Source organism: Pongo abelii, chromosome 1 (assembly GCF_028885655.2).
Source record: "Pongo abelii isolate AG06213 chromosome 1, NHGRI_mPonAbe1-v2.0_pri, whole genome shotgun sequence".
Classification (NCBI taxonomy): Eukaryota; Metazoa; Chordata; class Mammalia; order Primates; family Hominidae; genus Pongo; species Pongo abelii.
This window is the reverse complement of record NC_071985.2, coordinates 66,711,406-66,739,098: the sequence shown is the minus strand read 5'-3', so window position 1 is coordinate 66,739,098 and position 27,693 is coordinate 66,711,406. Positions and strand designations below refer to the sequence as shown.

Below are 27,693 nucleotides of genomic sequence, written 5' to 3'. Positions count from 1 at the left end.
AGCATACTATAATGTGACAAGCACTGTTCTAAGCCCTTTGATTTTCTACCTCAGTTAACCCTCACGGTAACCCTGTAAGGTAGATACTTTTATTGTCTCCATTTTACAGATGAGGAATCAGAGGCCCAGAAAGGACATAACTTGCCCCAAATCACACAGTTTAAGTGGCAGAACTGGGATTCAAAACCTGCTGGGTCTAGCTCCAGGGTCTGTTCTTTAAAGATGCCTATTAGAAAAAAAAATGGCTTAGCTTTTTGAGAAGCTCTTATTCAAAGAGAGCTGTGATAAGGTCGAAGCCTTGTAGAAGATATAATAAGCATTAAACACAGAAATATGTTTAGCTATTTACATTACAGACGACTAAAAGATTCCTACCGTTGTGGCCGTGAATAGGAGTTGTTATTGGAGTTCCAAGTTTGGATATGGTGAAATCATCGTCTCTTTTCCTTTCTAATTATACTTGAAGGCTTTGTGGAGATTAGCTTTTATGAGCTCTCCATGTTGTTCTATATGCCAGGTATTTGATGTGGCTTAAGGCAGTGGTTCCAAATCAGAGCTGTGCCTCCCAGACTCACCTGGAGCCTTCTGAAAACATAGATGTCTGCACCTCTGCACTTGCTTGTTACGTCTCCAAAGGTGATTTTGTTGTGCAGTCCCTAGAAAAGACTTAAAATGGAAATGCTGTCTTTGAGTGGTTATATGTCATACACCACCCCAAAACCTAATGGTTTTAGATAACTGCGATTTATGATTTCTCATGATTCTGTGTTAGCCTGGGTCACTCACCTGACAGGTCAGCTGGGGCCTGGGTCTCTGTCTCCCTGTGGTCTTTTATCATCAAGAAGCTAGACCAGGATTTACACCACAGCGGAAGTGATCTGGGAGGGTGAGTTCCTGTGCACAAGTACTTGTCAAGCCTCTGCTTATGTCACATTTGTTGATGTACCCTCGGCTGAAACCAGTCACACACCCAAGCCTAGAGTCAGCAGAGAAAGAGACTGCACTGGGTGTGGGCCCTAGCAGACATGATTCACTGGGGTCATTAGTATAGCATTCTACCACACATGTAAACATCTGCCTAAAATTAGCTCACTATAAGGGCTTAGATCTCATAAAACCTAGGGAAAAAGTCTACAGCCCCCATTCTTGTCCTCTGCCATTATGGTACACCTACCAACTTGATAAGTTGTGGTTTCTTCAAATTCATTCATTCACTTAGCAAATAATAGTTCGCATACCTACTGCATGCTAGGGAAATCGCAGTGGACGAAACAGAAATTTCCTGCCCTCATGGTACTTACAGTGTGGTGGGAAGGGGAAGGTATGTGTGGAAAAAGACAATGTAAATAAAGTGAGAGTGGGAAATAGGGAGTTGGGGAGGGGTAGCAATGTTAGATAAGGTGGCCAGGGAAGGCCTCAGAGAGAAGGTGATATTGTGGGGAGGGTCAAGACAAACACAGACAACATCCTGTTGGTTCAAGCCTATGTAATGATTTATTAGCAAGTACTTGGGCGTCTCCCTCCGATCTGTCAGTAGGGGATTGGGTTGGCAGGGAGGAATAGATGCTATAAAATGGGCAGGGGTGGCCAGGCACGGTGGCTCATGCCTGTAATCCCAGCACTTTGGGAGGCCGAGGCAGGTGGATCACGAGGTCAGGAGATTGAGACCATCCTGGCTAACACGGTGAAACCCTGTCTCTACTAAAAATACAAAAAATTAGCTGGGCGTGGTGGCGGGTGCCTGTAGTCCCAGCTACTCGGGAAGCTGAGGCAGGAGAATGGCGTGAACCTGGAAGGTGGAGCTTGCAGTGAGCTGAGATCGCGCCACTGCACTCCAGTCAGGGCGACAGAGCAAGACTCTGTCTCAAAAAAAAGAAAAAAAAAAAAAAAAAAAAAGGGCAGGCAATGACCAGCATCTCTGATCCAAGTGTGGTGCCCCATGAGTTCTGAGCTGGTATCCCTTACTGGATTTGGGGTGCAGATACAGGATGGAGGGAAGAGGCATGTGTATCGAGTCCCTAATGTATGCTGCACATTATATTTTATTTAAGCCTCTCAGCAGCCTTGCAAAGAAATTAGTTATTATCCTTGTTTTTGGAGACTCCGAGTAGTAAAGTAACAAATTAAAGAAGGGAAGAGTCAAGAAGGAGAAAAATATTAGAAAATTGAAGAAGTCATTGAGTATTATAATAGATTTAGTGGTGGAAGAGGGCATAAGTTAAATGATAAGTTAGTGATTTAGAACATTTTGTCACATTTATATCATTTTCAGTCCCTCCACTTCTCTTTTATGTTTCTATTTTTGCTTCCTGACAGGAATGGGTAACTGCCACTGACATCAGAGTAACTCTTAATCGCCTGAACACTTTTGGAGATGAAGTGTTTAACGATCCCAAAGTTCTCAAGTCCTATTATTATGCGATCTCTGATTTTGCTGTGGGTGGCAGGTAAGTAAACTATTAAATTAGTCTTGAAAGTGTTTGGAGCTTTTGCATAGAGGTGGATCTAGCAACTTGTTTACAACTATGGTAATACCATTGTTAGATGTTTTCTTTACCAAGAATAGGAGCGGCAGTCCTTCCTGTGTGATAATGCTTAGCTGAAAGGACAGACAGCAGCCTAGGATATTTTCACTGTGAGATCTTCTTGTTTTTCTGGAAACTAAGCATGTAGGTTTTCCAAAACCTTGTCAAATCCACACACTTAGTGAATTCTTATTGACAATTCAAGTGCAAAGGCACTGTGAAGCACTTGAGGAAGGGTAAGACTCACCTTATCCTACTGAGAAGTCCTGACCTTCTCCGATCTTACAAATGAACAGGGTAGGCAATGTATGAATATGTGAAAACTGAAATACTGGTAATCACCTGTTTTTAAAAAATAGATAAAGCAGCAGTAGAAAAGATGCCACATATCAAGAATGATCCAAAACTGCCAGGCTAGAGAAGCAGATGGCATCTGAGCTGGGTCTTGAAAGCTTTGGATAAGGAAGGAGAGGATGCCTTGGTTGGATGCAAGAGGATGAACATGTCATAAGCAGAAGTTTAGAGACAGGAGAGTATAAACCTATTTAACTGAAGGAAAATCTCTTATGAATTTGTAGAGTTGTAAACCAGAAAGATAGTTTCGTGGCCAGAGACCTTAAACAGCAGGTGAAGAATCTTGGACTTACCTCCTCTGTGTTAGATCATGAGATCCCAAAAGCAGAAAACATATTTTTGCTTACGTTGTTTCCGGTATGGGATTGGTGCTTAGTGAAAGTTGATGGGAACTGTACCCAATGAGAAATCAGGCAGAATTTTTGGAGTAGGACTCTGATAAGAAAACAGTGGGCCAGGAGGATTAATGTGCAAACAGGGTAAAAATAGTGTGCAATTGAGGGAATTTATATTCCTGTTATGATGCTGGGTTAGGCAACAAATACATGACATTAAGCTGGTGGCAGCAGAATGGAAAGGAACATATAGATGCATTTTATTGTGAAGGAAACGTTACCAGGACTTCAGTCAAAGGTGCTTTTAAGATTTAGTGATCAGGAGAAAGGTTGGTACCATTAATAAAATAAAGAAGATGAGCTAAACTGAAGAGTTTGGTTATACATATGTAAAATTTCAGGTCATGGGGGACATCAAAGTTTGTGCAGCAGTCAAGGATAAGAGCTTAAGAGAAGATGAGAGCTGGAGATCTAAATCTGGGACTCGTCCTGCCATACTGTCAATGATTCTGAAGTATTTTAGTGTATCAGTGAATGGTAGTTGAAGCTATGAGACTGATTGCTGTCATTAAGGAAGCAAGTGAGGGGAACATTACGACTCCATGGTGCACATTAGTATTGATGGGAATTTCCATGAGTCCTTAATTTGTTAACATACTTCCATCTAGGGAATCCTTCAGGGATTCTTGCTCCAGACAACCTCAGGGGATATTAGTCTGACTACCAAACATCCATATGGGGGTGAGGTATCTAATGTGTCTCACCACCTTTAGGTCAGAATACTTTAAAATCATTATGGCAGATAATTGCTGATGTTCATCAACTTATTTTGTGGTTTTGCAATCCTAAGCACATAAATAAAGCACTCCTTGATCTTCCCAATAACCTTTTGAAATAGGCATTATCATCATCCCTGTTTTACAGGCGAGGCACAGAGGTTAAGTTACATTGGTAAGTGACAGGGAAGGGTTTCAAACCCAGGCAGCCTGGCTTCAGAGTCCATGCTTTTCTGAACCACTACATTCTGCTACCTCTTGACACACAGGTTTGACTTCAGGAATTGATCCTACAGATAGCCTCAGAAATTGTTAGGGACTTTCTTTTCATATCTGGTTAATCCCTACCCCTGTTAAGTAAAGCTACCTTGTTTAATTTTTTTTCATCCTTAAAAATTCAGACATCCATTACTTAATCTTGCCCAGTTCCTCAGTTTACACTTTTGAATGGTAAAACTTACTTCTTTGTGTACATAGTTTTTCTGTGTGCATTTCTGGGACTTTGCAGCTGTTCCATTTTTTGGAGTGTCTCGTCTCTCCCCAGATGTAAATGTAATGGACATGCAAGCGAGTGTATGAAGAACGAATTTGATAAGCTGGTGTGTAATTGCAAACATAACACATATGGAGTAGACTGTGAAAAGTGTCTTCCTTTCTTCAATGACCGGCCGTGGAGGAGGGCAACTGCAGAAAGTGCCAGTGAATGCCTGCGTGAGTGCCCCATGGCATCAGTCTGTCAATTGTCTTGAGGACTTCCAAGGGTGGAAGAAGGAATGGGTGACTTCTTTTATTCCTCCTTGAAGGGAAAGCTCTGAAAGGCCATGCTTTTTCTGTAATTTGAGTAGTATTCAAGTCAGAGGAAAGTCATAGATGAGGGCAATTCACTGTAAAGGCAAACTCTGAGGGTTTTGTGTTTCCTTAATGAACACATGTCCCAGAGTTGGAGCAGCATCTGCAAGGTTTAGAAATTTGTTTAGATCCAAATACTGGGCCAGTGTAGTCTACTCCAGAATATGGTTTCTCTAGTCTTCTTTGTTCCCCTTTAAAATACTATTATTTTTATCAATGTTCAGGCAGCCAAGGTAATTAACATGTATCAAATATAATGAGTTCTAGGCTAAGAGGGGCCATTCCAAGATTATTTCTTTTTTCTTTTCTTTTTTTTTTTTTTGTTTTGAGACTGAGTCTCACTCTGTCACCTAGGCTGGAGTGAGTGATCTCAACTCACTGCAACCTCTACCTCCTGGGTTCAAGTGATTGTCCTGCCTCAGCCTCCTGAGTAGCTGGGATTACAGGTGCGTGCCACCACACCCAGCTAATTTTTGTGTTTTTATTAGAGACGGGGTTTCACCATGTTGGCCAGGCTGGTCTCGAACTCCTGACCTCAGGTGATCCACCTGCCTTGGCCTCCTAAAGTACTGGGATTACAGGTGGGAGCCACTGTGCCTGGCCGCATAAGATTATTTCTCAAAACTATTTTTTCTTTATCTCACTAAAGAGTACAACGGGGAGAATTTTCCCACTCCCCCGATGGAGAGATGGGTAGCTTTGGGAAGAAGAATAGGTCCTAGTATTCCTAGAAAAAGGTAAAAATGAAAAAAAGGTAAAATGAAAAAACTTAAAACATTGTTTATCCCTTCATAATGTCATGGTTTATTCTGAACAGATAGAGAAAGAAATCTCAGGAGAAGGGAACCTTTTAATCATGATTTTAAATGGGCAATAATTTTCTTATGTCCTTACAAATATTCTTTGTCATATTCTGTTAAGAATAAAGAGAAAAAGAAGATACTCTTAACTTGCAGAAATTATTGGCAGAGGCTGGGAACGGTGGCTCACGCCTGTAATCTCAGCACTTTGGGAGGCCTATGGAGTTGGATCACCTGAGGTCAGGAGTTCGAGACCAGCCTGACCAACATGGTGAAACCCTGTCTCTACTGAAAATACAAAAATTAGCCAGGTGTGGTGGTGCACACCTGTAATCACAGCTACTCACTTGGGAAGCTGAGGCAGGAGAATTGCTTGAACCCGGGAGGCGGAGGTTGCAGTGAGTCAAGATTGCGCCACTGCACTCCAGCCTGGGCAACAAAGCGAGACTCCGTCTCAAAAAACAAAAACAAACAAACAAAAAAATTATTGACAGAAACCCCGAGAAGGGACCACTATCTTAACTCAAGACTATTTCCACTGAACTGCCGAGAGGAGATTTTCTTATTCATCTTTTCAACAAATCCTAAGATTTGCAAGTAAAATTTACAGCCTCCTCTAACATTTGTAAGCACTTGCTTGACCTTCTTTAATTCCATTACTGAACTGTAATATTCAGTGTTGGAAGCTCTACAATAAAGGCTGGTGCAAGAATGAAATACTCCTAATATGTGGCATCTAAATAAATGGACATGTCTGCTTGAAAAGCATTCTGCTTAATAATGTCACATTTTGAGTCTCTCCAGAAAGTTACTTAAAGAACCAAACATTGCCATTTCACCTCTAGCAAATGAACTGAGTACTGTAGCTAGAGGACTTTGATGAGGAACTAAGTCAATTTGCTTTTCTCGTTGGTCCCTTCAGCACTGTGACACTTCAAAGAGTGACATTTCTGGATGTTGTGACAGTACTACATTAATTGTCAGGATGCTAGGGCTAGGGAAGAGAACTACCTTCTCTCAAGGAGGGAGCCATGGCATTTGCTTTAGCTGTAGGTTGGGACAGTGTGGACAGTGGTGTTATTCTGCTTCACCATCTCAGAACATCAGATCTTCAGGTGGGTTGGGCTTGGTGAATTGAGGGATAAGCTAGGGCATCTTGAGGGAAGAGAAATAGCTAATGAAGGAAGGAAAAGGGCACTTCAAAACTAACTTAACAAAACTCTAATTTTTGGTGGCAATAACTCAAGTTTCTAAAAAAGTTTTCAATTGTAATACTGTACTATGAAATAACTATGCTGCTATAAAGACACATGCACACGTATGTTTATTGCGGCACTATTCACAATAGCAAAGACTTGGAACCAACCCAAATGTCCAACAATGATAGACTGGATTAAGAAAATGTGGCACATATATACCATGGAATACTATGCAGCCATGAAAAATGATGAGTTCATGTCCTTTGTAGAGACATGGATGAAATTGGAAATCATCATTCTCAGTAAACTATCGCAAGGACAAAAAACCAAACACCGTGTGTTCTCACTCATAGATGGGAATTGAACAATGAGAACACATGGACACAGGAAGGGGAACATCACACTCTGGGGACTGTTGTGGGGTGGGGGGAGTGGGGAGGGATAGCATTAGGAGATATACCTAATGCTAAATGACGAGTTAATGGGTGCAGCACACCAGCATGGCACATGTATACATATGTAACTAACCTGCACATTGTGCACATGTACCCTAAAACTTAAAGTATAATAATAATAAAAAAAAAAAGAAAAAAAAAAAGAAATAACTGATCATAAGGAAGAGAGAAAAAGAACAAAAGGGGCTGGGTATGGTGGCTCACACTTGCAATCCCAGCACTTTGGGAGGCCAAGGTGGGAGACTCATTTGGGACCAACCTGGGCAATATAGTGAAACCCTGTCTCTGCAAAAATAAAAAATAAAATAATTAGCCAGGCATGGTGGCATGTGCCTGTACTCCCAGCTAAGTGGCAGGATGAGGCAGGAGGATCACTCGAGCCTGGGAGTCTGAGACCAGCCTGAGCAACAGAGCAAGACCTTATCTCTACAAACTTTTTTAAAAAAATTAGCTGAGTATAGTGGCACACACCTGTAGTCCCAGCTACTTGGGAGGCTAAGGCAGGAGGAGGATCACTTGAGCTCAGGAATTTGAGGCTGCAATGAGTTATGGTGACACCACTGCACTCCAGAGTGAGACCCTGTCTCCAAAAAACAAACAAATCAAAATGTGTTCATGATTTTGGTTAGAAGAAGTCTGCATTAAAAAAGAAAAATGTATTCCAAAAAAGATGTATTCGAATATTTTTTTAAAACAACAATATCCTGTTCAATTTGAAACCAAATAAAACTTCTTTTTATTTACTCTTCAAGATACTGCCTACATTTTGGGAAGAATCAATAACTCAGAAAAAAATCTTTTTATTATAAACATAGTAAGGAATTTTTGTGACTACAGATACTTGGTCTTGAAATATGGTTGTGCCCTGCAGGGAATATAGCTACTTAACAGATCACCCATTTGGAGTTGAGGCTTCCCTGTACATGGATGTTTCTGGAGGATCTAGATTTCTTTTTAATTCTGCTTTCATCTGTCGTGGCACTAATTTTAACCCATATGTCTCAAGTTACCCCAGTCTAGTTATATAAATAATCTGGCACTTTGGAAGTTAGTGTCTTAATGTATTTGACTCATCTGAAGCCTAAAAAGTTAAGGTAAATTGAAGCCTGCATATAAAATGGCACTTTGTTTTTGGAGTTGATACTAGAATAAAGGCTAAAGATTCAGGAGAATTGTAATTTGACTTGACTTTTACTTGTATATGAGCAATTACCTGGAGGCAGATTATTTTCTAAGTACGAGAATTCCTTGTATGTTATGATGGTGCTATTTTTTAGAGGGAGGAACATTTATCATCTGGCTATATATACCCTTTATTGGCATACTGTTGGGTTTTGTTGTTGTTGGTTTGTTGTTTGTTTGTTTGTTTTTGAGACAGAGTTTTAGCTCTTGTCGCCCAGGCTGGCGCCCAGTGGTGTGATCTCAGCTCACTGCAACCTCTGCCTCTCAGGCTCAAGTGATTCTCTTGCCTCAGCCTACCGAGTAGCTGGGATTACAGGCACCTGCTACCACACCCGGCTAATTTTTTGTATTTTTAGTAGAGATGGGGTTTCACCATGTTGGCCAGGCTGGTCTCGAACTCATGACCTCAGGTTATCTGCCTGCCTCAGCCTTCCAAAGTGCTGGGATTATAGGCATGAGCCACTGCACCTGGCCTTCTTGTTGTTGTTAATGAACAGTGCATCTGGTAATCATTCTTAGTCTACCACCATCTGTCTGCCTCAGAGATGTGGGAAGTTATGTTTGGTTTTAAGTCTTAAAATGCTCTTCTTAAAGGTACCCAGATCTGATGTAACTCATGTGTTTTGACTGGCAGCCTGTGACTGCAATGGTCGATCCCAGGAATGCTACTTCGATCCTGAACTCTATCGTTCCACTGGCCATGGGGGCCACTGTACCAACTGCCAGGATAACACAGATGGCGCCCACTGTGAGAGGTGCCAGGAGAACTTCTTCCGCCTTGGAAACAATGAAGCCTGCTCTCCATGCCACTGTAGTCCTGTGGGTAAGTGACAGGAAGATGGATTGAAAGACAAAATGATAGTTCTGTGGACCCCCAGAAAGGAAAGCTTTGTTTCCAAGGCGTTTGGACAACTAAATGTGGAGGTGTGTACATTATTATAACACAGAAATGAGTCAAGATCTGTCTCTACCCCACGCCTCCACCTTTTTTAACCAAGTTGAACTTTCAGATGAGTTTCTGGTGTGTAAGTGGGGGATGGTGGCCTGAGTAATGGTTCTGCAAATAATTAGCAACAGGATCATAGAGACAATTTGAACTTTGACTGTAAAAGGTTAACTGCTTTGTGAGTTCTTCCTTGTTAATGATTTTGTTTAGTCTAATCTCCTTAGAGTGCTGAAATATTCTTAGCATGTTGGTGTGTGTACAGAGATTCATAGCATTCTTAGTCCAGCCCATTCTTCAAGAGTTTGACCTTTATTTTTGTCATTTAGGCCTATATATACCTAAATTCTAGACATGGGCCTTAAGGGGCTGTGATCGCCCACAGAGAAGTAACTGATCTTGTGTGCAGTGTTTCATTGGGTACAAAGTGATTTTCAACATTGATGAGTAAATTCATCTTAGCATGTGTCTAGAAACTTAAAATGCCATGGCTTAAAGGGTCATGATTTTGAGAAAGTTCTGATTTAAAATTTGGTTTTTATTATCTTTGTGACCATCAGGAGATTGCATACTGGTTCTCAGGCATTGCTTTTAATTACCAGTTATCTTTCTTTAACACATTGATTTTACTTACGTATCTGGCCGAATTTTTCTTTGACAATAGGCATTTTACATTTTAGGCTCTCTAAGCACACAGTGTGATAGTTATGGCAGATGCAGCTGTAAGCCAGGAGTGATGGGGGACAAATGTGACCGTTGCCAGCCTGGATTCCATTCTCTCACTGAAGCAGGATGCAGGTAAAATATTTTCAAAGCCAGAAGAAGGGGGCAGAATCTATATATAGTCAACACATATTAATAGATCTTATGGCTTATTGGCAGCAGGGTAAACATTTTTCCTGTAATAATTGTCAACAAGACTGAGGACTAGCTGTAATGGTGAGCCACAAGGGGTTTGGCTTGTACAAAGAGTAAGCAGAGTTTTAATGGGATGACTATCTTAAACTGAAACCAAATATAAAAATGACTTTAGGCTCACGCCTGTAATCCCAGCACTATGGGAGGCCAAGGCGGCTGGATCACGAGGTCAGGAGATCAAGACCACGGTGAAACCCCGTCTCTACTAAAAATACAAAAAAAATTAGACAAGCGTGGTGGCGGGCGGCAGTAGTCCCAGCTACTCGGGAGGCTGAGGCTGGAGAATGGCGTGAACCTGGGAGGCGGAGCTTGCAGTGAGCCGAGATCACGCCACTGCACTCCAGTGTGGGTGACAGAGTGAGACTCTGTCTCAAAAAAAAAAAAAAAAAATGACTTTAGTGTCCTTTTTGTTCTATGTGTATTTCTTTTAAAAAAATCTGTTGGCTGGGCACCTGTGGCTCACGCCTGTAATCCCAGCACTTTGGGAAGCTGAGGCAGGCAGATCACGAGGTCAAGAGATCAAGACCATCCTGGCCAACATTGTGAAACCCTGTCTCTACTAAAAATACAAAAATTAGCTGGGTGTGTTGGTGTGCGCCTGTAGTCCCAGCTACTCGGGAGGCTGAGGCAGGAGAATCGCTTGAACCCTGGAGGCGGAGGTTGCAGTGAGCTGAGATGGCGCCACTGCACTCCAGCCTGGGCGACAGTGTGAGACTCTGTCTCAAAAAAAAAAAAAAAAAAAAAAAAATCTGTTAACATGTAAAACAAAGGGCTGACTTTAAGAGTGGAAGTTTTCTCCCTTCTCTGATTGTTTTATCCATTTTTCATTGAATAGGCCATGCTCTTGTGATCCCTCTGGCAGCATAGATGAATGTAATGTTGAAACAGGAAGATGTGTTTGCAAAGACAATGTCGAAGGCTTCAATTGTGAAAGGTAGTGCATTCTTTCTCTAGCTGCATTGTGTTTTCTCTGTTACCATATTTCAAGTAAAAAAAAGTAACTGATTGTGTCTTAATCTTTTTCAGATGCAAACCTGGATTTTTTAATCTGGAATCATCTAATCCTCGGGGTTGCACACCCTGCTTCTGCTTTGGGCATTCTTCTGTCTGTACAAATGCTGTTGGCTACAGTGTTTATTCTATCTCCTCTACCTTTCAGATTGGTAATTTAGACCTCATCCCCCAACCTGTTAGAACTGTGAGACTACACTTAAAATATTTTTAAAAATAAAATCAGTAATTCTTTGAGGGCTTTTTGATGGTTGGCAACACTTTGTATTATTTAGCATGCATAGTTTTTGTAGTTTGGCCTTTTAATTTAATGAAAATGTACTTTTGGCTTTAGAATTTATCTCAATAGTGATTACAAATGTTATATAAATAGTAATAAAGTAAAATATAGTTTGAGTGGTATAGCATATATTGGTACTATTGTAGGATTCATTTATTCAAAAAGGTTTATTGATGCCTTTCTTTATACAAGGTGTGGTCTTACACATTTTTATGGTACATAGAGGACCTGAATTCAGGATGTTTACAGTGTAAAGTGCTTGTGTTTTCCTTCTCTACCTGCAGATGAGGATGGGTGGCGTGTGGAACAGAGAGATGGCTCTGAAGCATCTCTTGAGTGGTCCTCTGAGAGGCAAGATATCGCTGTGATCTCAGACAGCTACTTTCCTCGGTACTTCATTGCTCCTGGTAAGTAAGGCTAGAAAGCAGTCTGACCTGCTGTGTGCCTCTGTTTAATCTCAGTCTCACATTCTTGCCCACCATTGTGTCTGTATTCCAGCAAAGTTCTTGGGCAAGCAGTTGTTGAGTTATGGTCAGAACCTCTCCTTCTCCTTTCGAGTGGACAGGCGCGATACTCGCCTCTCTGCAGAAGACCTTGTGCTTGAGGGAGCTGGCTTAAGAGTATCGGTACCCTTGATCGCTCAGGGCAATTCCTATCCAAGTGAGACCACTGTGAAGTATGTCTTCAGGTAAGATAGCCTTCTTCGTAAAGTGAGACTTGACGAACATTGTGAAAGTGGTGTCTTTATTTAAGTTTAACTGGCCTCTAGATGTATTTTAAAGAAAAACTTCTGGGTTATTGTGGTGATTTTGTAAAAGGGAGCCTTCCTTTCTTTACCTTTATCTTTTCCAATTGTACTACCAAACCAATAGTCTTATTTTTTATTTGATTTGATTGTTAGAGTATTGCATTGTTGGGGCATAAATGAATAAGAAATATTTCCCCAACATCCAGAATTATCCTTAGAGAGGTTAATGTGGCCCTTTCTTTCTCTCCAGGCTCCATGAAGCAGCAGATTACCCTTGGAGGCCTGCTCTTACCCCTTTTGAATTTCAGAAGCTCCTAAACAACTTGACCTCTATCAAGATCCGTGGGACATACAGTGAGAGAAGTAAGTTATGATATAATTTAGGAGAGTTGTTTAAAAAGATGATTGGTTAGAAAGATTCATGATAATATAAAAGTTTCTCTTTCCTAATAATATAACACTGAGAAGTGTATAACAATCACATTATACATGAATTATATATAAAGACAATGCATTTTTTAACTGCTTTCAAGGACCTGGAAAAAATTTGGTAAAATTAGTAAATAGTATTATTTACTAATTGATTACTCAATTGATCAGTAGGTCAATTGAGGTTACATTGTATATAAATAGATTTTCTAAAAAACCTAATTATAGGCTAGGCGCAGTTGCTTATACCTGTAATCCTAGCACTTTGGGAGGCTGAGGTGAGCAGATCACTTGAGGCCAGGAGTTTGAGACCAGCCTGGCCAATATGGTGAAACCCCGTCTCTATTAAAAATACAAAAATTAGCCAGGTGGGGTGGTGAAAGCCTGTAATCCCAGCTACTTGGGTGGCTGAGGGATGAGAATCGCTTAAACCCGGGAGGCAGTGGTTGCAGTGAGCTGAGCTCATGACACTGCATTCCAGCCTGGGTGACAGAATGAGAATCTGTCTCAGAAAAAAAAAAAAAAAAAAAAAAAATCTGATTATAATTCTACTGGCTTAAGTTGCCTTATCTTCATTTCTTTTTATTTACTGTTGTGTAATTATAATTTATAATTTGAACCATTGGTTAAATTATTAAAAGTCATAAATTATTGAATGATTTTGTTATAATTTTAGGTGAACAAGAGTTTAAGACTTAAAAATTTTTTTTTTGAGACAGAGTCTTGCTTTGTCACCCAGGCTGTGGTGCAATAGCATGATCTTGGCTCACTGCAACCTCCGCCTCCTGGTTCAAGCGATTCTCCTGCTCAGCCTCCCAAGTAGCTGGGATTACAGGCACGCCCCATCACACCCAGCTAATTTTTGTATTTTTAGTGGAGATGGGGTTTCACCATATTGGCCAGGCTGATCTCAAACTCCTGACCTCAGGTGATTCCCTCCGCCTTGACCTCCCAAAGTGCTGGGATTACAGGCATGAGCCCCTGCACCCGGCCAAAATTTTTTTCTTAAAAAAATGGTTTAAACAAGGATCTTTTTCTCTAGCAAGGTACAGCTGTTTGGGGTGGTGGAGTTAGTGATGATGTGGTATTGGGAGAAGCATCTGCAGCTTAGATGTGTTGATTTTTGAAATGCCTGCGTGAATATCCAGATAAAAATGGCTTATAAGTAGTTAGAAATATGAATCTGGGGCTTAGGAAGAGATTAGGACTAGTGATCCAGATTTAGAAGGTTGTCAACATATGGGCAATAATTTTTAAACTTGGAAATATGACAGAAGATATAGATGGGAAAGAAGGATGGAATCCTGGAAACAGTTAAGTCCATGCTTTAAGACCCAAGGGCAACATGGCAAAACCCCATCTCTACTAAAAAGTACAAAAATTAGCAGAGTATGGTGGTTCATGCCTGTAGTCCCAGCTTCTCTGGAGGCTGAGGTGAGAGGATCATGTGCACTCAGGAGGTCAAGGCTGCAGTGAGTGGTAATTGTGCCACTGCACTCCAGCCTGGACAATGGAATGTGACCCTGTCTCAAAAAAAAGTAAAATAAATAATAAGACCCAAGAGAGAAAAAGAATTTTAAGAAAGAGAAACAATTAACAAGTTTAGGAAGCTAGCATCATTGGGTTTTGGATTGGTGATTCCTTAATCACTGCTGAGTTTTTGTTTTAAGAAGTGTTAAAACTGTCCAGGCGTGGTGACTCATGCCTGTAATTCCAGCACTTTGGGAGGCTGAGGCAGGAGGATTGCTTGAGGCTAGGTGTTCAAGACCAGCCTGGGCAACATAGCAAGATTCTGTCTCTCTAAATCAAAAAAATTAGCTGGGCATGGTGGCACACACCTGTGGTCCTAGCTACCTCGGAGGCTGAGGGCAGGAGGATGCGTGAACCCAAGAGGTTGAGCTCGCAGTGAGCTGTGATCATGCTGTCGCACACCAGCCTGAGTTTACAGAGTGGATCTATCTCAAAAAAAAAAAAAAAAAAGTGGCGGGGTGGTGTTGAAACTGAAAGATCACAGTGCTTTAAGAAGTAATTTGAAGTTGAGTAAGTAAAATAAAGAATGTTCTGTTAAGAAGTTTGGCTATAAGGAAAAGACATGGACTATAATTTGGGAGTAGGAACAAGATTGAAGAAAGAGTATTTTTAGAATGGGGAGACTTAAGGATGTTTAGAATTGGAAGCACAGTAACCAATAAAGCCATATCTCATGACCTAACTAGGCAAGGTAAACCTGTAAACATACTAAAAGTAGTACATTTAGGGCAGTAATGGAGGTGTCCTTCAGCCTTAGGTGGTTAATTTTCAAATGAATTTTATAAACAGCAAGTGCTATTTCATAACATGAAAAATACGCTTTAAGCATAAGACTGCAAAACACTAGAGTGGAATGGAGATTACATGGAAATATGATGATGTTACTGAGGACTGTATCTCTCTGATAAAATGTTCCTGTTGGTGCTTGTATCAGGGCCACCACTGGATTGGATGAACCATTGGTCTAAGGCAATATAAGGTTTCCTCTGATTTCTTATAGAAATGGAAAAGCATTGAGCTTTGGAGTAATTGTATACTTGTAAGAAGTAACCCTGAGTATTAGAACTTTACTTGAGAGTTTTTGTTTTTTGTTTTTTGGGGGGTTTTTTGGCTGTTTTACAGAGGGCAGAAATTATATAACCTGAGTATTACCTGTTGACAGGTGCTTTCCCTTCTGTCTTATCCTTGAACTCTGTAGTGCCTGCTTTTGTAGCAAAAGAATGAAAACACTCCTTAATGGCTGTAGACGTAAACTCTTCTTTTCCCCTCACACTCTTGTTCGTATCTCTTCTCACTCCAAATGATTGTCTAATGCTTTTCATTTTTCACATTGGTGGGGACTGTAAAATTCAGCAAATCTAGGGCTACGTGTGTGTGTTTTAAACAAAATAAGTTTGGGCCAGGCATGATGGCTCAAGCCTGTAATCCCAGCACTTTGGGAGGCCAAGGTGGGCTGATCACCTAAGGTCAGGAGTTCGAGACCAGCCTGGCCAACATGGTGAAACCCTGTCTCTTCTAAAAAAAAAAATACAAAAATTAGCCGGGCATAGTGGCACACGCCTGTAATCCCAGCTGCTCGGGAGGCTGAGGCAGGAGAATTGCTTGAACCCAGGAGCAGAGGTTGCAGTGAGTCGAGATCGCACCACTGCACTCCAGCCTGGGAGACGGAGTGAGACTCCATCTCAATAAGTAAATATATATATAAACAAACAAATTAATTAATAAATAAAATAAAAGTTTGCTGTGCCACCACTCCAGATACTTGGCACTCAGTACCACATGATTGTTCTAAATGCTGTTGTCTAATTCTCTTCTCCAGGGGGTAGACGTGGATATCTCGTTTAGTGTATCAGAGCCCAGTTAAACTAATGGCTGATTTTCTCTGGAATTTGGGGTCTAGTTACTTTTTAGTGTTACTTACTTTACACAAGGTTTGGAAAACAAGCCAGTTCGGTGATTTTCTTTTCCTCACTATACACAGGTGCTGGATATTTGGATGATGTCACCCTGGCAAGTGCTCGTCCTGGGCCTGGAGTTCCTGCAACTTGGGTGGAGTCCTGCACCTGTCCTGTGGGATATGGAGGGCAGTTTTGTGAGATGTGTCTCTCAGGTTACAGAAGAGAAACTCCTAATCTTGGACCATACAGTCCATGTGTGCTTTGCGCCTGCAATGGACACAGCGAGACCTGTGATCCTGAGACAGGTGAGATGATCTTTGGCAGCTCTTAGACCTAACTTCTCTTTAGCAGTTGTGTAGAAAGTGCTCATTGTCTTATATGCTTGTACACTTGCCTGTTTTCTCACACCTGCCTTCCAAATAGGTGTTTGTAACTGCAGAGACAATACAGCTGGCCTGCACTGTGAGAAGTGCAGTGATGGGTACTATGGAGATTCAACTGCAGGCACCTCCTCCGATTGCCAACCCTGTCCGTGTCCTGGAGGTTCAAGTTGTGCTGTTGTCCCCAAGACAAAGGAGGTGGTGTGCACCAACTGTCCTACTGGCACCACTGGTAAGTCTGCTCGCTTTGTCTGCTTTCAGTGTTCCCTTCTATAAAAAGACCTAGGGGAAAGGGGCTTCGGAGTTGTTTTGGATCTTTGTGTTTGGTTCAGTTTTAGTGGTTATGGTTTTCCTAATAGGAAGCTGAGGCTCACTCTCCTTGTTTCCTTCCATCTCTCTTTTGGGTATCCCCTGATTGTCTCCATCTCTCAACCAAGGGCTTTCATGTCACCTTGATCTACCGTCTCCCCTTTAGGTGATCAAATCTCATCTTGAGGCTTCGAAAGCCTTTCTATATCTATGATAGCTAAGTTTGTATTTCCAGCCCTGACACCGCTCCTGAGCTACCTACTTGTCATTTCCACTTAGATGGTGGGCTAGAAGCCTTCCACTTGCTTTTCCACATCCCTGTTCACCTTTCTCCACCCTGACTGAGACCTGCATGCACTGCATCAAATGTCAGGCTCCATTTGCATTCAGACAGTAGAAAGCACATACGAGAGCTCACAGAGAAGGAGGAGGGTGAGGACAGAGTATTTATCCCATGGCCGCTTCTCTGTGGGGTTCTCTGGATTGATGACCTCAAATCCATCATTGATGAGCCAAATCAGCTCCTGGGAGGCCATCTCCAAACAGCTCTTTTTACCTTTAGATTCTGCTAGCTGCCCCACCCACCACCTGAGGCCCAGGGTATGGAGCCTGTCTCAAGTGCTGCACTCTTCTCGCAGTTTCCCTACACTCCGTGCTGATTTGATTGTGTCAGCCATTTTCTGCTGTGATTTTGATTCACATAGCCAAAGGAACTCAAATTTAAACAAATCCAAGTTAAATATTTGATTTCCTCCCTTTTTCTTCAACCCTTTGTTTCTCCTCCAGTCTTGTTCATCTTAGTAAATATGCTGCCATTAGCCTAGTTGCTCGAGCTGAAACCTTAGGGCTTATACTTGATTCATCTTCCTTTCAAGTCCTAGAAACAGTCAGCAAATCTTACTGATGTTATCTCAGATCTGACCACTTTTCACCACTTCCACTATCACCAACCTGATTCAAACCTCTGTTACCTCTCACCTGGGATTGCCTACTTGTTCTCCCTGCTTCACCTGCTCCCCTACAATGGATCCAATCTCAACATGAAAGCCAAAGTGGTCCTTTCAAAATGAACCTCAGATTACACCACTTTTAAACCCTCCAATAGCTTCTTGATACACTAAAACCAAATCCTTTACTCTAACTTCCATGCTTCTACATGGGTTTGAACTGCTTCCATGGCTTATCTTGTTTTTCTGAAGCTTTCTTCCCTTGGATATTATCCTGGCTGGTCTCTTCTCTATCTTTACATTGCTATCCCAATGTCTCCTTCTTACAGAGGCTTTCCCTACCCACCAGTATAAAGTAGCTCTCACCTTCACCCCATCATGCTGCTTTATTTTGTTTAATTTTTTTATGCTTATCCCTATCTGAAGTAATCTTGTTTATTTGTATGTCTGTGTATTGGTCTTCACCAACTGCTGCATATGCTTTGTGAGAGCAGAGACCTTGTCCACCTTGTTCACATCATCCTAATGACCTAGAACAGTGCTGGTATATAGTAGATGCTCAGAAAATACTTGTTGAATGAATTAATAAACCTCAGATTCACCAGAAATTTGAGTCTAATTCAGGCCCTGCTGGTTACAAAGATATCACAAGCCCAACTTGAACTAATCAAGGTAGGAAAGTGGAAAAGGAAGGATGAGGAGCAGTGAGTTTAGTAGAGTGGAAAGAGCTCTGGATTCTAACTCTCCCTCTCTACCTGTCACTTCTTTGGTTGCAGGCAAATTACTTATCCTTTCTGTTCCCTGAGCTATAATATTTAGTACAAGCAGTCAGCAACTGATGATTTCTAAGTTCTCTTCTAACATGCCCTGATTCTGTACCAATTGATACTGATTAACAAGGATTAGCACATGCCTCTTACATTTTAACAGAATGGTTCTGCTCACCCTGTTGTGTGGGAAACTTATGGTGTCAAGAGTGGCACTTCACCTCTTTTAATATCATCTGCCAAAACAACATATATGAATGTGCCATCCTTTGAGACTGGAGAAGTTTATAAACCTTGGGCTTGACTCATTTACTGAGCACTTTTAATACATGATTTGGGTTGATTGTCACAACAATTAAAGTGAAGTAGGCAGACCAGGTGCTTCCTTTCTAGTGAGGAAATAGAGATGTGCTCAAGGTCACTCTGGTGGTCTGGCCCCGTGCCAGGGCTGCAGCCCAGGTCCTCTGCCCTCCACTGCACCATGTCTTCTCTCATGTGATGATTACACTAGATTACCTGTAGCCAGTGGTAATCTATCACCAAAAATGTCTAAGGCCTTTCTTTCATAACATCAGATTGTCTCATCCCCAGGTAAGAGATGTGAGCTCTGTGATGATGGCTACTTTGGAGACCCCCTGGGTAGAAACGGCCCTGTGAGACTTTGCCGTCTGTGCCAGTGCAATGACAACATCGATCCCAACGCAGTTGGAAATTGCAATCGCTTGACAGGAGAATGCCTGAAGTGCATCTATAACACTGCTGGCTTCTATTGTGACCGGTGCAAAGACGGATTTTTTGGAAATCCTCTGGCTCCCAATCCAGCAGACAAATGCAAAGGTAATCAGCCTTCGACCAGATTCTGTCACAGCTAAATGCCCCTTTATTGTGAGAATTCTTGTGTGTCTCTTAAAATATGTATAGTTGTTTAGTCTAAGAGAAATACATTGTGAACTGCTTTTGTCTTTTAAAATTTTCATCACCACATTAAAAAAGTATAAAGAAGGACAGTCATGGTGGCTGACACCTGTGGTCCCATAAAAAGAAACAGGTGAAATGAATACTAATGTATTTTATTTAATATATCCAACATATGATTTCAATAAGTAATCAGTAAAAATTGTTAATGAAATATATGTTCTTTCTCACGCTAAGCCTTCAAAATCCAGTGCGTATCTCACGTTTATAGCACATCTCAATTCAGACTCGCCAGCCACATTTAAAGTGCTCAGTAGCCACATGTGACCAGCAGCTACCAACCTGGCAACACAGGTCTAAAGAATCTCTTTGGATTGTTTATATTTTAGTATTTCTCTCAGGTGATTTGTGTCTTTTGCCGTCTCTGTCTTCCTGCCTTAGCCTGCAATTGCAATCCGTATGGGACAGTGAAGCAGCAGAGCAGCTGTAACCCCGTGACGGGGCAATGTGAATGTTTGCCTCACGTGACTGGCCGGGACTGTGGTGCCTGTGACCCTGGATTCTACAATCTGCAGAGTGGGCAAGGCTGTGAAAGGTGAGACATAGGTGCCTTTGGTGAAAGTAATCTTTGCTTTTTCTGTTATAAAAAATGAATTTTTGTAAGTACATTTAATAGTTGACTGTTCAGAAATTACTGGAGTGCCTAATGTAGGCAAGGCATCCTTCAGGGGCAATGCTGGAGAACTGTAATAAAGCTAATGAAAGAAAGGAGTGGAGCACAGTGGCCCCAGCTGTGCCAGAATCACCTGAGCAACCTTTTAAAAGCACAAATTGCCAAGTCCTTTCTGAGGCACTTAGAATCAGACCCTTCAGGGTTGCAGCCTGGGAACTTCTGTTTTCAAAGCTGCTACTTAGTGTCCATACAGTCCCAGGTTGGAGAGCACTGGTAGCAGTTAAGTTAGGAAAAGAGGTTCTGAATAGCACTCATGAAAATTACTTGAACCTTAGGGGCTTAATAACCCTTAACATTCCATCTTAGTAACCCTTACCATTCAGTTTTCTGATACAAGTTACAAATTACATCAGTGCTATACTAAAAAAAAAAAAAGTTGTGCTTAAAGCCTGTTTTTCTTGCCTGAGAAATGTCCTGTGTTCATTTTCAGGTGTGACTGCCATGCCTTGGGCTCCACCAATGGGCAGTGTGACATCCGCACCGGCCAGTGTGAGTGCCAGCCCGGCATCACCGGTCAGCACTGTGAGCGCTGTGAGGTCAACCACTTTGGGTTTGGACCTGAAGGCTGCAAACGTAAGGGGTGTTGGTGGCATACAACTCTAAGCTTCCACTAATTCCAGTTAGTGTCTTAAGGCTAGAAAAGACTTTGACAGCCTCAGTCTAGCCACTTGGCTCATAGTCAGGGCTGTACCTAAGTCATCGTAGATGCTTTATTTGATGAATATTATCCATTTCTAAAACTCTGCAGATCAAAGGCTTCTCTGGTTTCTTTGTATGTTTTCTTTTATAACGTTTCTGATTCTTCCTTTTTCCAATCTTTTATTTTTTCCAAAGAAGTCTTCCTTTGATTACTGAGCTTTCCCACTGTGGTTCATGAAACTTCTTTATTGATTGCATTCTTAGTGCAGATAATGAAATAGTGGAGGATTCTGTTCACAATGTGTTTGTTGACTTGCTGTAGTTGCTTCCCACCCTTGGGGCCCTTTTGGTATGATTACGTGTAAACATCTGCTTCTTCTTGGCATAAACACTTGCCTGGAATTGGGCCTCAGAACAAATTGGCTTTTGCTTTCTGAATTCTTTCATTTCTCCTGTGGAATGTAGCATAAGTAATTGACTCAGTTCAGAGAACACAGTGAATAAACAAACTATAAGATAATGCAAAAGAAGCATTAGCATTTGGGTTTTCTAGTTCCTTAGAGAAATATTAAACAGTGGAGAATTGAAGGTAGAGATGAATTCTTGAAGTGCATGAAACAAGCAATGATAGTTTCATAACTTCTCTAATTGCTAAGTAACCTGAAGTGTGTCCCAAAGGTTGCACGTTTTACTTTAAAGCTCATTTTGACTTTAAAACATGTCAGTTTTCTCTGCTAAACAGACTTAGCCATTTAAGACCTCATAAATAGTCCTGTTTTTCAAAAAAATTATAATGACAGTTTAGTCAGCTTATTGTTATCAGTCTGAATTAAGAGATATACTCTTCCTTCTTTTGCTAATTATGTATTATTTTCTCCTTATTCTGCAGCCTGTGACTGTCATCCCGAGGGATCTCTTTCACTTCAGTGCAAAGATGATGGTCGCTGTGAATGCAGAGAAGGCTTTGTGGGAAATCGCTGTGACGAGTGTGAAGAAAACTATTTCTACAATCGGTCTTGGCCTGGCTGCCAGGAATGTCCAGCTTGTTACCGGCTGGTAAAGGATAAGGTAAGCTGTCAATAGTGCATTCATTCATTCATCCAGCAGACGTCGAGTGGCAACTTACTGTGCACTAATCTCTATAGAAAAAGTGGTGAACAAGATAGATGTGGTCCCTATTCTTAAAGACTTATGTTCCAGTTGGGAGGCAAATAATAATAAATAAATAAATAAACAAAACAAACACTGAGATAAGTGCCAGGAAGAATACAAATGGAGAATAACTGGGGGAAACTACTTTATACAAGGTCTCTCTACAGAATTCATCTAAGGTGAGATCTGAGGGATACAAATGAATGAGCCAAGTGAAAAGTAATGGTAGGTTTGTTCCAGGCAGAAGGAACCTGGTGTACAGAGGCCTGAAAGCTGGAGAGTGGCTGGAGCCTGCTGAGTGTGGAGGGTGTGGTCTGTTTTTTAAGACTGGAGAAGTTGGTACGGACAGGTTATATGGGACCATGATGACCATAATAAGAAGTTTAGATTTTATCCCAAATCCAATAAGAATGCATTGAAGAAACTCTTAAAATCTAGGAAATCCAGATTATATTTTAAGAGGAGCGTTCTTGACTGCTGTGTGAAGAATGATGGTTAGGAATGGGGCTTAATGGGAAGCCTCAATTGGATTGGATAAATATGCGTGTTTGGGGACAGGATAGGAAAAGAGAAGAATAAGGATGTGTCTTGGGTTTTTTGCTTAAGGTAGCTGGAGGCCTTATTTACTGAGATGGAGATTCCCCAGGGAGAATAGAGGTAAGAGGTATAATTTTGGATGTTAAGTTTGAGATACCTATCAGAGAGCTGAGTGGAGATATCACGAAGGTAATCTGACACTCAAGGGAGAGGTCAGAGCTGAAGAATCATCAGCATGCAGTCTTTAAAGTCAAAGGAATGGCTCTAAAGGTTTTTTTTCAAGTTAGAAAAATAAACTAGCCGTGTCTTCTCTTCAGAAGTAGACGTGCATGGAGTGGATAGAACTACATATTCATGCAGCGCACCAACATGGCACATGTATACATATGTAACAAACCTGCATGTTGTGCACATGTATCCTAAAACTTAAGGTATCATAATAATTAAAAAAAAAAAAAAAGAACTACATATTCATGGAGTGCCTATGATTGCTGCAGGAAATGTGATTGAGTTCTTCAGGAATACTTGTGTGTCCTACCTTTCCCTTTTCTTTCTTCCTTATGTTTAGGTTGCTGATCATAGAGTGAAGCTCCAGGAATTAGAGAGTCTTATAGCAAACCTTGGAACTGGGGATGAGATGGTGACAGATCAAGCCTTCGAGGATAGACTAAAGGAAGCAGAGAGGGAAGTTATGGACCTCCTTCGTGAGGCCCAGGATGTCAAAGGTACGCATGATTGAACAGTGCGTGACTTCTGTGAGATGGACCAATCTTTAGATGTGGCTCCTAAAGCAAGGTTATTAGTATGGTTTTATAAAATTCTTTCTCAATTTTTAAACTACTTGTAGATTATAAATAATTTCATTTTTTAAACACTAATTCAAAAAGCAACCTGACAAATTTACTGCTTTAAGCTACAGTAAGCATAGGGTGATTTTCCAACAGATAAAAAACTATTCGATATTCAAATTTCAAGCATTTTATGAATCTGTTCTATTACAAGGTGTCTTAAAATAGTTTTAAAAATCATTAAAGGCATGCGGGCATGCGTTTTCATAAGTTTTTTTTTTTTTTTTTTTTGAGCCAGAGTCACTCTGTTGCCCAGGGTGGAGTACAGTGGCGTGATCTTGGCTCACTGCAACCTCCACCTCCTGGGTTCAAGTGATTCTCCTGCCTCAGCCTCCCGAGTACCTGGGACTACAGGCACATGCCCACCATGCCCGGGTAATTTTTTGTATTTTGAATAGAGATGGCGGTTCACCGTGTTAGCCAGGATGGTCTCAATCTCCTGACCTCGTGATTTGCCCGCCTCGGCCTCCCAAAGTGCTGGGATTACAGGCGTGAGCCACTGTGCCCAGCCAAAAAATTTTTACATTATCAAATAATTGAGTAACCCTCCAAGCAGGACCACCATATATAGTTAGGCAAGAGTTTGTAGAATATCACCCCTGCACATGCATTTGGTAGCTAAGTTCCAAGTTGTTTTTTTCCAAACCTGTATTCATCTTCATTGGTCTTACCTTTGACTTCTCATCTTTTTTTTTTTTCCCACATTCCTTAGAAAATTTAGACCCCAACACTGAGCATGATGCTGAAATATGAATTGGTCAATTTACTTAATGGTTTTTATATATTAATAAAACCTCATGATACATGAGAGTTTTAATAATAACAGACTTAAATTTATCTTTTGATTTGTTAGGACCTGAGTATGAGATTTAAGTTGAATGAGCATATTAATAAAGAATAATTTGAAGAACTATTCAAAAACAGAGATCAGTTTGAAGGAAATTACACAGATATGCTGGCACATGGGGGTGGCAGAAGAGTCTATTTAGTTTAAAATACAAAATGAGTTTAATTTGTCATACTTCAACTTAATGTTTTAAACCTAGTTTTTTCTGGGTTTTGAAAAATGTTCGGCTTTTAGGGCTGGCAGCATTTTTAACAACATTGTATATTTATGACTAAATTGCATGTGCTGGTATTAAAGTCAGTCATTCTCGCCTTCATTAAACATTCCTTGGATGTCTTCTCTTTGCCAACCACTGCATAAGACCAGCGATATAGTGATGAATAAGAAAGAGTTCATAGTCAAGTGGACAGATGGGCACACGGTTGGAGGTGTGATGAGTGCACAGTGAAGGACCTACTGGGCGTGGTAAAGGCTGTCCAGCTATGCCAGGGGCTTTGCGGAAACCTGGTAGTAAGTTGCGACGTTTAGAAGAGTAAAGATACATAGGGCCTCAGATTTCATGTGAGATGATATGATGCTCTTCAGATAATTTACAGACTTTCTTCTGCAAACCATTTTAGATGTTGACCAGAATTTGATGGATCGCCTACAGAGAGTGAATAACACTCTGTCCAGCCAAATTAGCCGTTTACAGAATATCCGGAATACCATTGAAGAGACTGGAAACTTGGCTGAACAAGCACGTGCCCATGTAGAGAACACAGAGCGGTTGATTGAAATCGCATCCAGAGAACTTGAGAAAGCAAAAGTCGCTGCTGCCAATGTGGTAAGTGATTGCAAACGTCTGAGATGGGGATGGGGGAGGCCCTTGGAATTTGTAGCAAGTCTGTTACTGGCAGTGGAGTGCTTCTTCAACTAAATTGACTCCATGCATCTTTTTATTTGTCTCTAAATATGGAGCAAGAAAGCCACGTTGCTCATAGTTGGCATGAAACAGTTATTAAAAACTGGATAAAAACCAAGGGACATCTGGGTTATTTCTCTAGCTTTGTTCCTTCTATGGTACTAGGCAGTTTAATCTTCCTTTATCCTTTACTGAAAATAGAAAGAATCTGCAATCAAGAGTGCTGATATTAAATAAAAATCTCTGAAAATAAGAAGAGGCATTCTTGGGGCCGGGCGCGGTGGCTCACGCCTGTAATCCCAGCACTTTGGGAGGCCGAGGCGGGCGGATCACCTGAGGTCGAGAGTTCGAGACCAGCCTGACCAACATGGAGAAACCCCGTCTCTACTAAAAATACAAAATTAGCTGGGTGTGGTGGTGCATGCCTGTAATCCCAGCTACTTGGGAGGCTGAGGCAGGAGAACCACTTGAACCCAGGAGGCGGAGGTTGTGGTGAACTGAAATTGTGCCATTGTACTTCTGCCTGGGCAACAAGAGTGAAACTCCATCTCAAAAAAAAAAAAAAAAAGGAAGAGGCATTCTTTTTGCCCTCTAACAAAAATTTAGTTTTGACTCTTGCTTTATTAAATTTAAATAATTCAGTCCTTTGAGAATAAGTGCTTTATTTCCTGTGCAGTCAGTCACTCAGCCAGAATCTACCGGGGACCCAAACAACATGACTCTTTTGGCAGAAGAGGCTCGAAAGCTTGCTGAACGGTAACTTCTAGATCCCTGTTTAATGGTTAAGTTGTGGCTTCCGTTATGGTGTGTGTGTGTGTGTTGTCTTATCCCATAACCCACAAACACTTCCTACATAACCCACTTTTGCATAGTTTGCTCTCTTTTCTAAGATGTTATCAGCTGTGTATACTCTTTTCTTCCTTTTACTTTGACATTAGAATATTCACTTTGAATATTAGAATACAATGGTTTGAAGACAAATCATATTTATATATCTCAAAACCATAATATTTTTAGATTTTTAACTTATTTAAGACTGTAGTAACTGAATGAACCTAGCAGATTGTTGTTAATAAAGATTAGGCGTGAGATTTGTTTTTAACTAGATAAATGATTTCTTGCTGGCATACACAATTTTATATGTACATTACTGTCAAATAATTAAATTTAAAAGTAGTCTTTCTGAAGAATTATAAATATTTTCTCTTATAAATGTACACCAATAATTTTTTTGGAAAATATTCTCATCTCAGTTTTAGAATGCTATTCATAAATTCAGCCCCAAATGATCGCAAAATTCCAAATGAATGAGGTTTTCCAATATTTGTAGAATTCTTGCCCATGTGTGTATACATACATATAATAAAGTAGGCCGGAAGCAGTGGCTCATGCCTGTAATCCCAGCACTTTGGGAGGCCAAGGCAGGTGGATCACCTAAGGTCAGGAGTTCAAGACCAGCCTGGCCAACATGGCGAAACCCATCTCTACTAAAGATGCATTAGCTGGGCATGGTGGTGTATGCAGGTAATACCAGCTACTCAGGAGACTGAGGTAGGAGAATTGCTTGAATCGGGAGGCGGAGGTTGCAGTAAGCCAAGATCACACCACTGCACTCCAGCCTGGGTGACAGAGCGAGACTCCATTTCAAAAAATAATAATAAAGTAAGCATTACCTAAATTTTACTTATTTCCCTATCAGATGGTTGTTTCATGGCTTATTTTTTGTTTTATCTGTATAGTCATAAACAGGAAGCTGATGACATTGTTCGAGTGGCAAAGACAGCCAATGATACATCAACTGAGGCATACAACCTGCTTTTGAGGACACTGGCAGGAGAAAATCAAACAGCATTTGAGATTGAAGAGCTTAATAGGAAGTGAGTATAATTTAAAAGTGGTTTACACCCCTTCAGATGTTCTGGTAAGTAACACTAGTTCAATGAAAAATTAAATGCTGGTGCATTCAGGGCATACATTCATGCAGTAAGATTTCCTTTGTTAATCATGCTTTTGAAATGGCACAGTAAGTAGAGAAGGGCATGTGAAGCCACAGAGATTTGGTTTGATTCAATTACTGTAACTACAGAGAATAGTAACAAGATGAGCCATGATACATAAAATTCTGCACAAATAAAGAAGAAGAGAAAAAATGTAATAGACTAAGTAGAGGAAACATAATTGAACTACAAATCTTTAAAGGGTGTCTGAAATAAGAAAGTATATGGTAAGCCATACATTATAGAAAAATTTTTCTTTTTTTTGTTGTTTTTGTGAAATGAAGTCTCACTCTTGTCCCCCAGGCTGAAGTGCAATGATGAGATTTTGGCTCCCTGCATCCTCCGCCTCCTGGGTTCAAGCGATTCTCCTGCCTCAGCCTCCTGAGTAGCTGGGATTACAGGCGCCTGCCACCACACCCAGCTAATTTTTGTATTTTTAGTAGAGACGGGGTTTCACTATGTTGGCCAGACTGGTTTTGAACTCCT

General features: G+C 41.0%; 1 protein-coding gene across 1 annotated transcript in view; it reads left to right on the top strand.

The window, feature by feature from the left end:
- LAMC1 (laminin subunit gamma 1) overlaps positions 1-27,693 on the top strand; it is a 119,160-nt gene that overhangs the window by 78,888 nt on the left and 12,579 nt on the right. Inside the window, exons 3-21 of the mRNA XM_009240204.4 lie at positions 2,317-2,447; positions 4,535-4,701; positions 9,110-9,298; positions 10,099-10,216; positions 11,172-11,270; positions 11,363-11,499; positions 11,912-12,034; positions 12,126-12,315; positions 12,626-12,738; positions 16,316-16,537; positions 16,656-16,844; positions 19,227-19,472; positions 19,992-20,145; positions 20,714-20,856; positions 21,812-21,990; positions 23,180-23,336; positions 24,927-25,132; positions 25,887-25,966; positions 26,950-27,087. Of these exons, the coding sequence (XP_009238479.3) occupies positions 2,317-2,447; positions 4,535-4,701; positions 9,110-9,298; positions 10,099-10,216; positions 11,172-11,270; positions 11,363-11,499; positions 11,912-12,034; positions 12,126-12,315; positions 12,626-12,738; positions 16,316-16,537; positions 16,656-16,844; positions 19,227-19,472; positions 19,992-20,145; positions 20,714-20,856; positions 21,812-21,990; positions 23,180-23,336; positions 24,927-25,132; positions 25,887-25,966; positions 26,950-27,087 (2,981 nt within the window). The remainder of the gene's footprint in view (positions 1-2,316; positions 2,448-4,534; positions 4,702-9,109; positions 9,299-10,098; positions 10,217-11,171; positions 11,271-11,362; positions 11,500-11,911; positions 12,035-12,125; positions 12,316-12,625; positions 12,739-16,315; positions 16,538-16,655; positions 16,845-19,226; positions 19,473-19,991; positions 20,146-20,713; positions 20,857-21,811; positions 21,991-23,179; positions 23,337-24,926; positions 25,133-25,886; positions 25,967-26,949; positions 27,088-27,693) is intronic.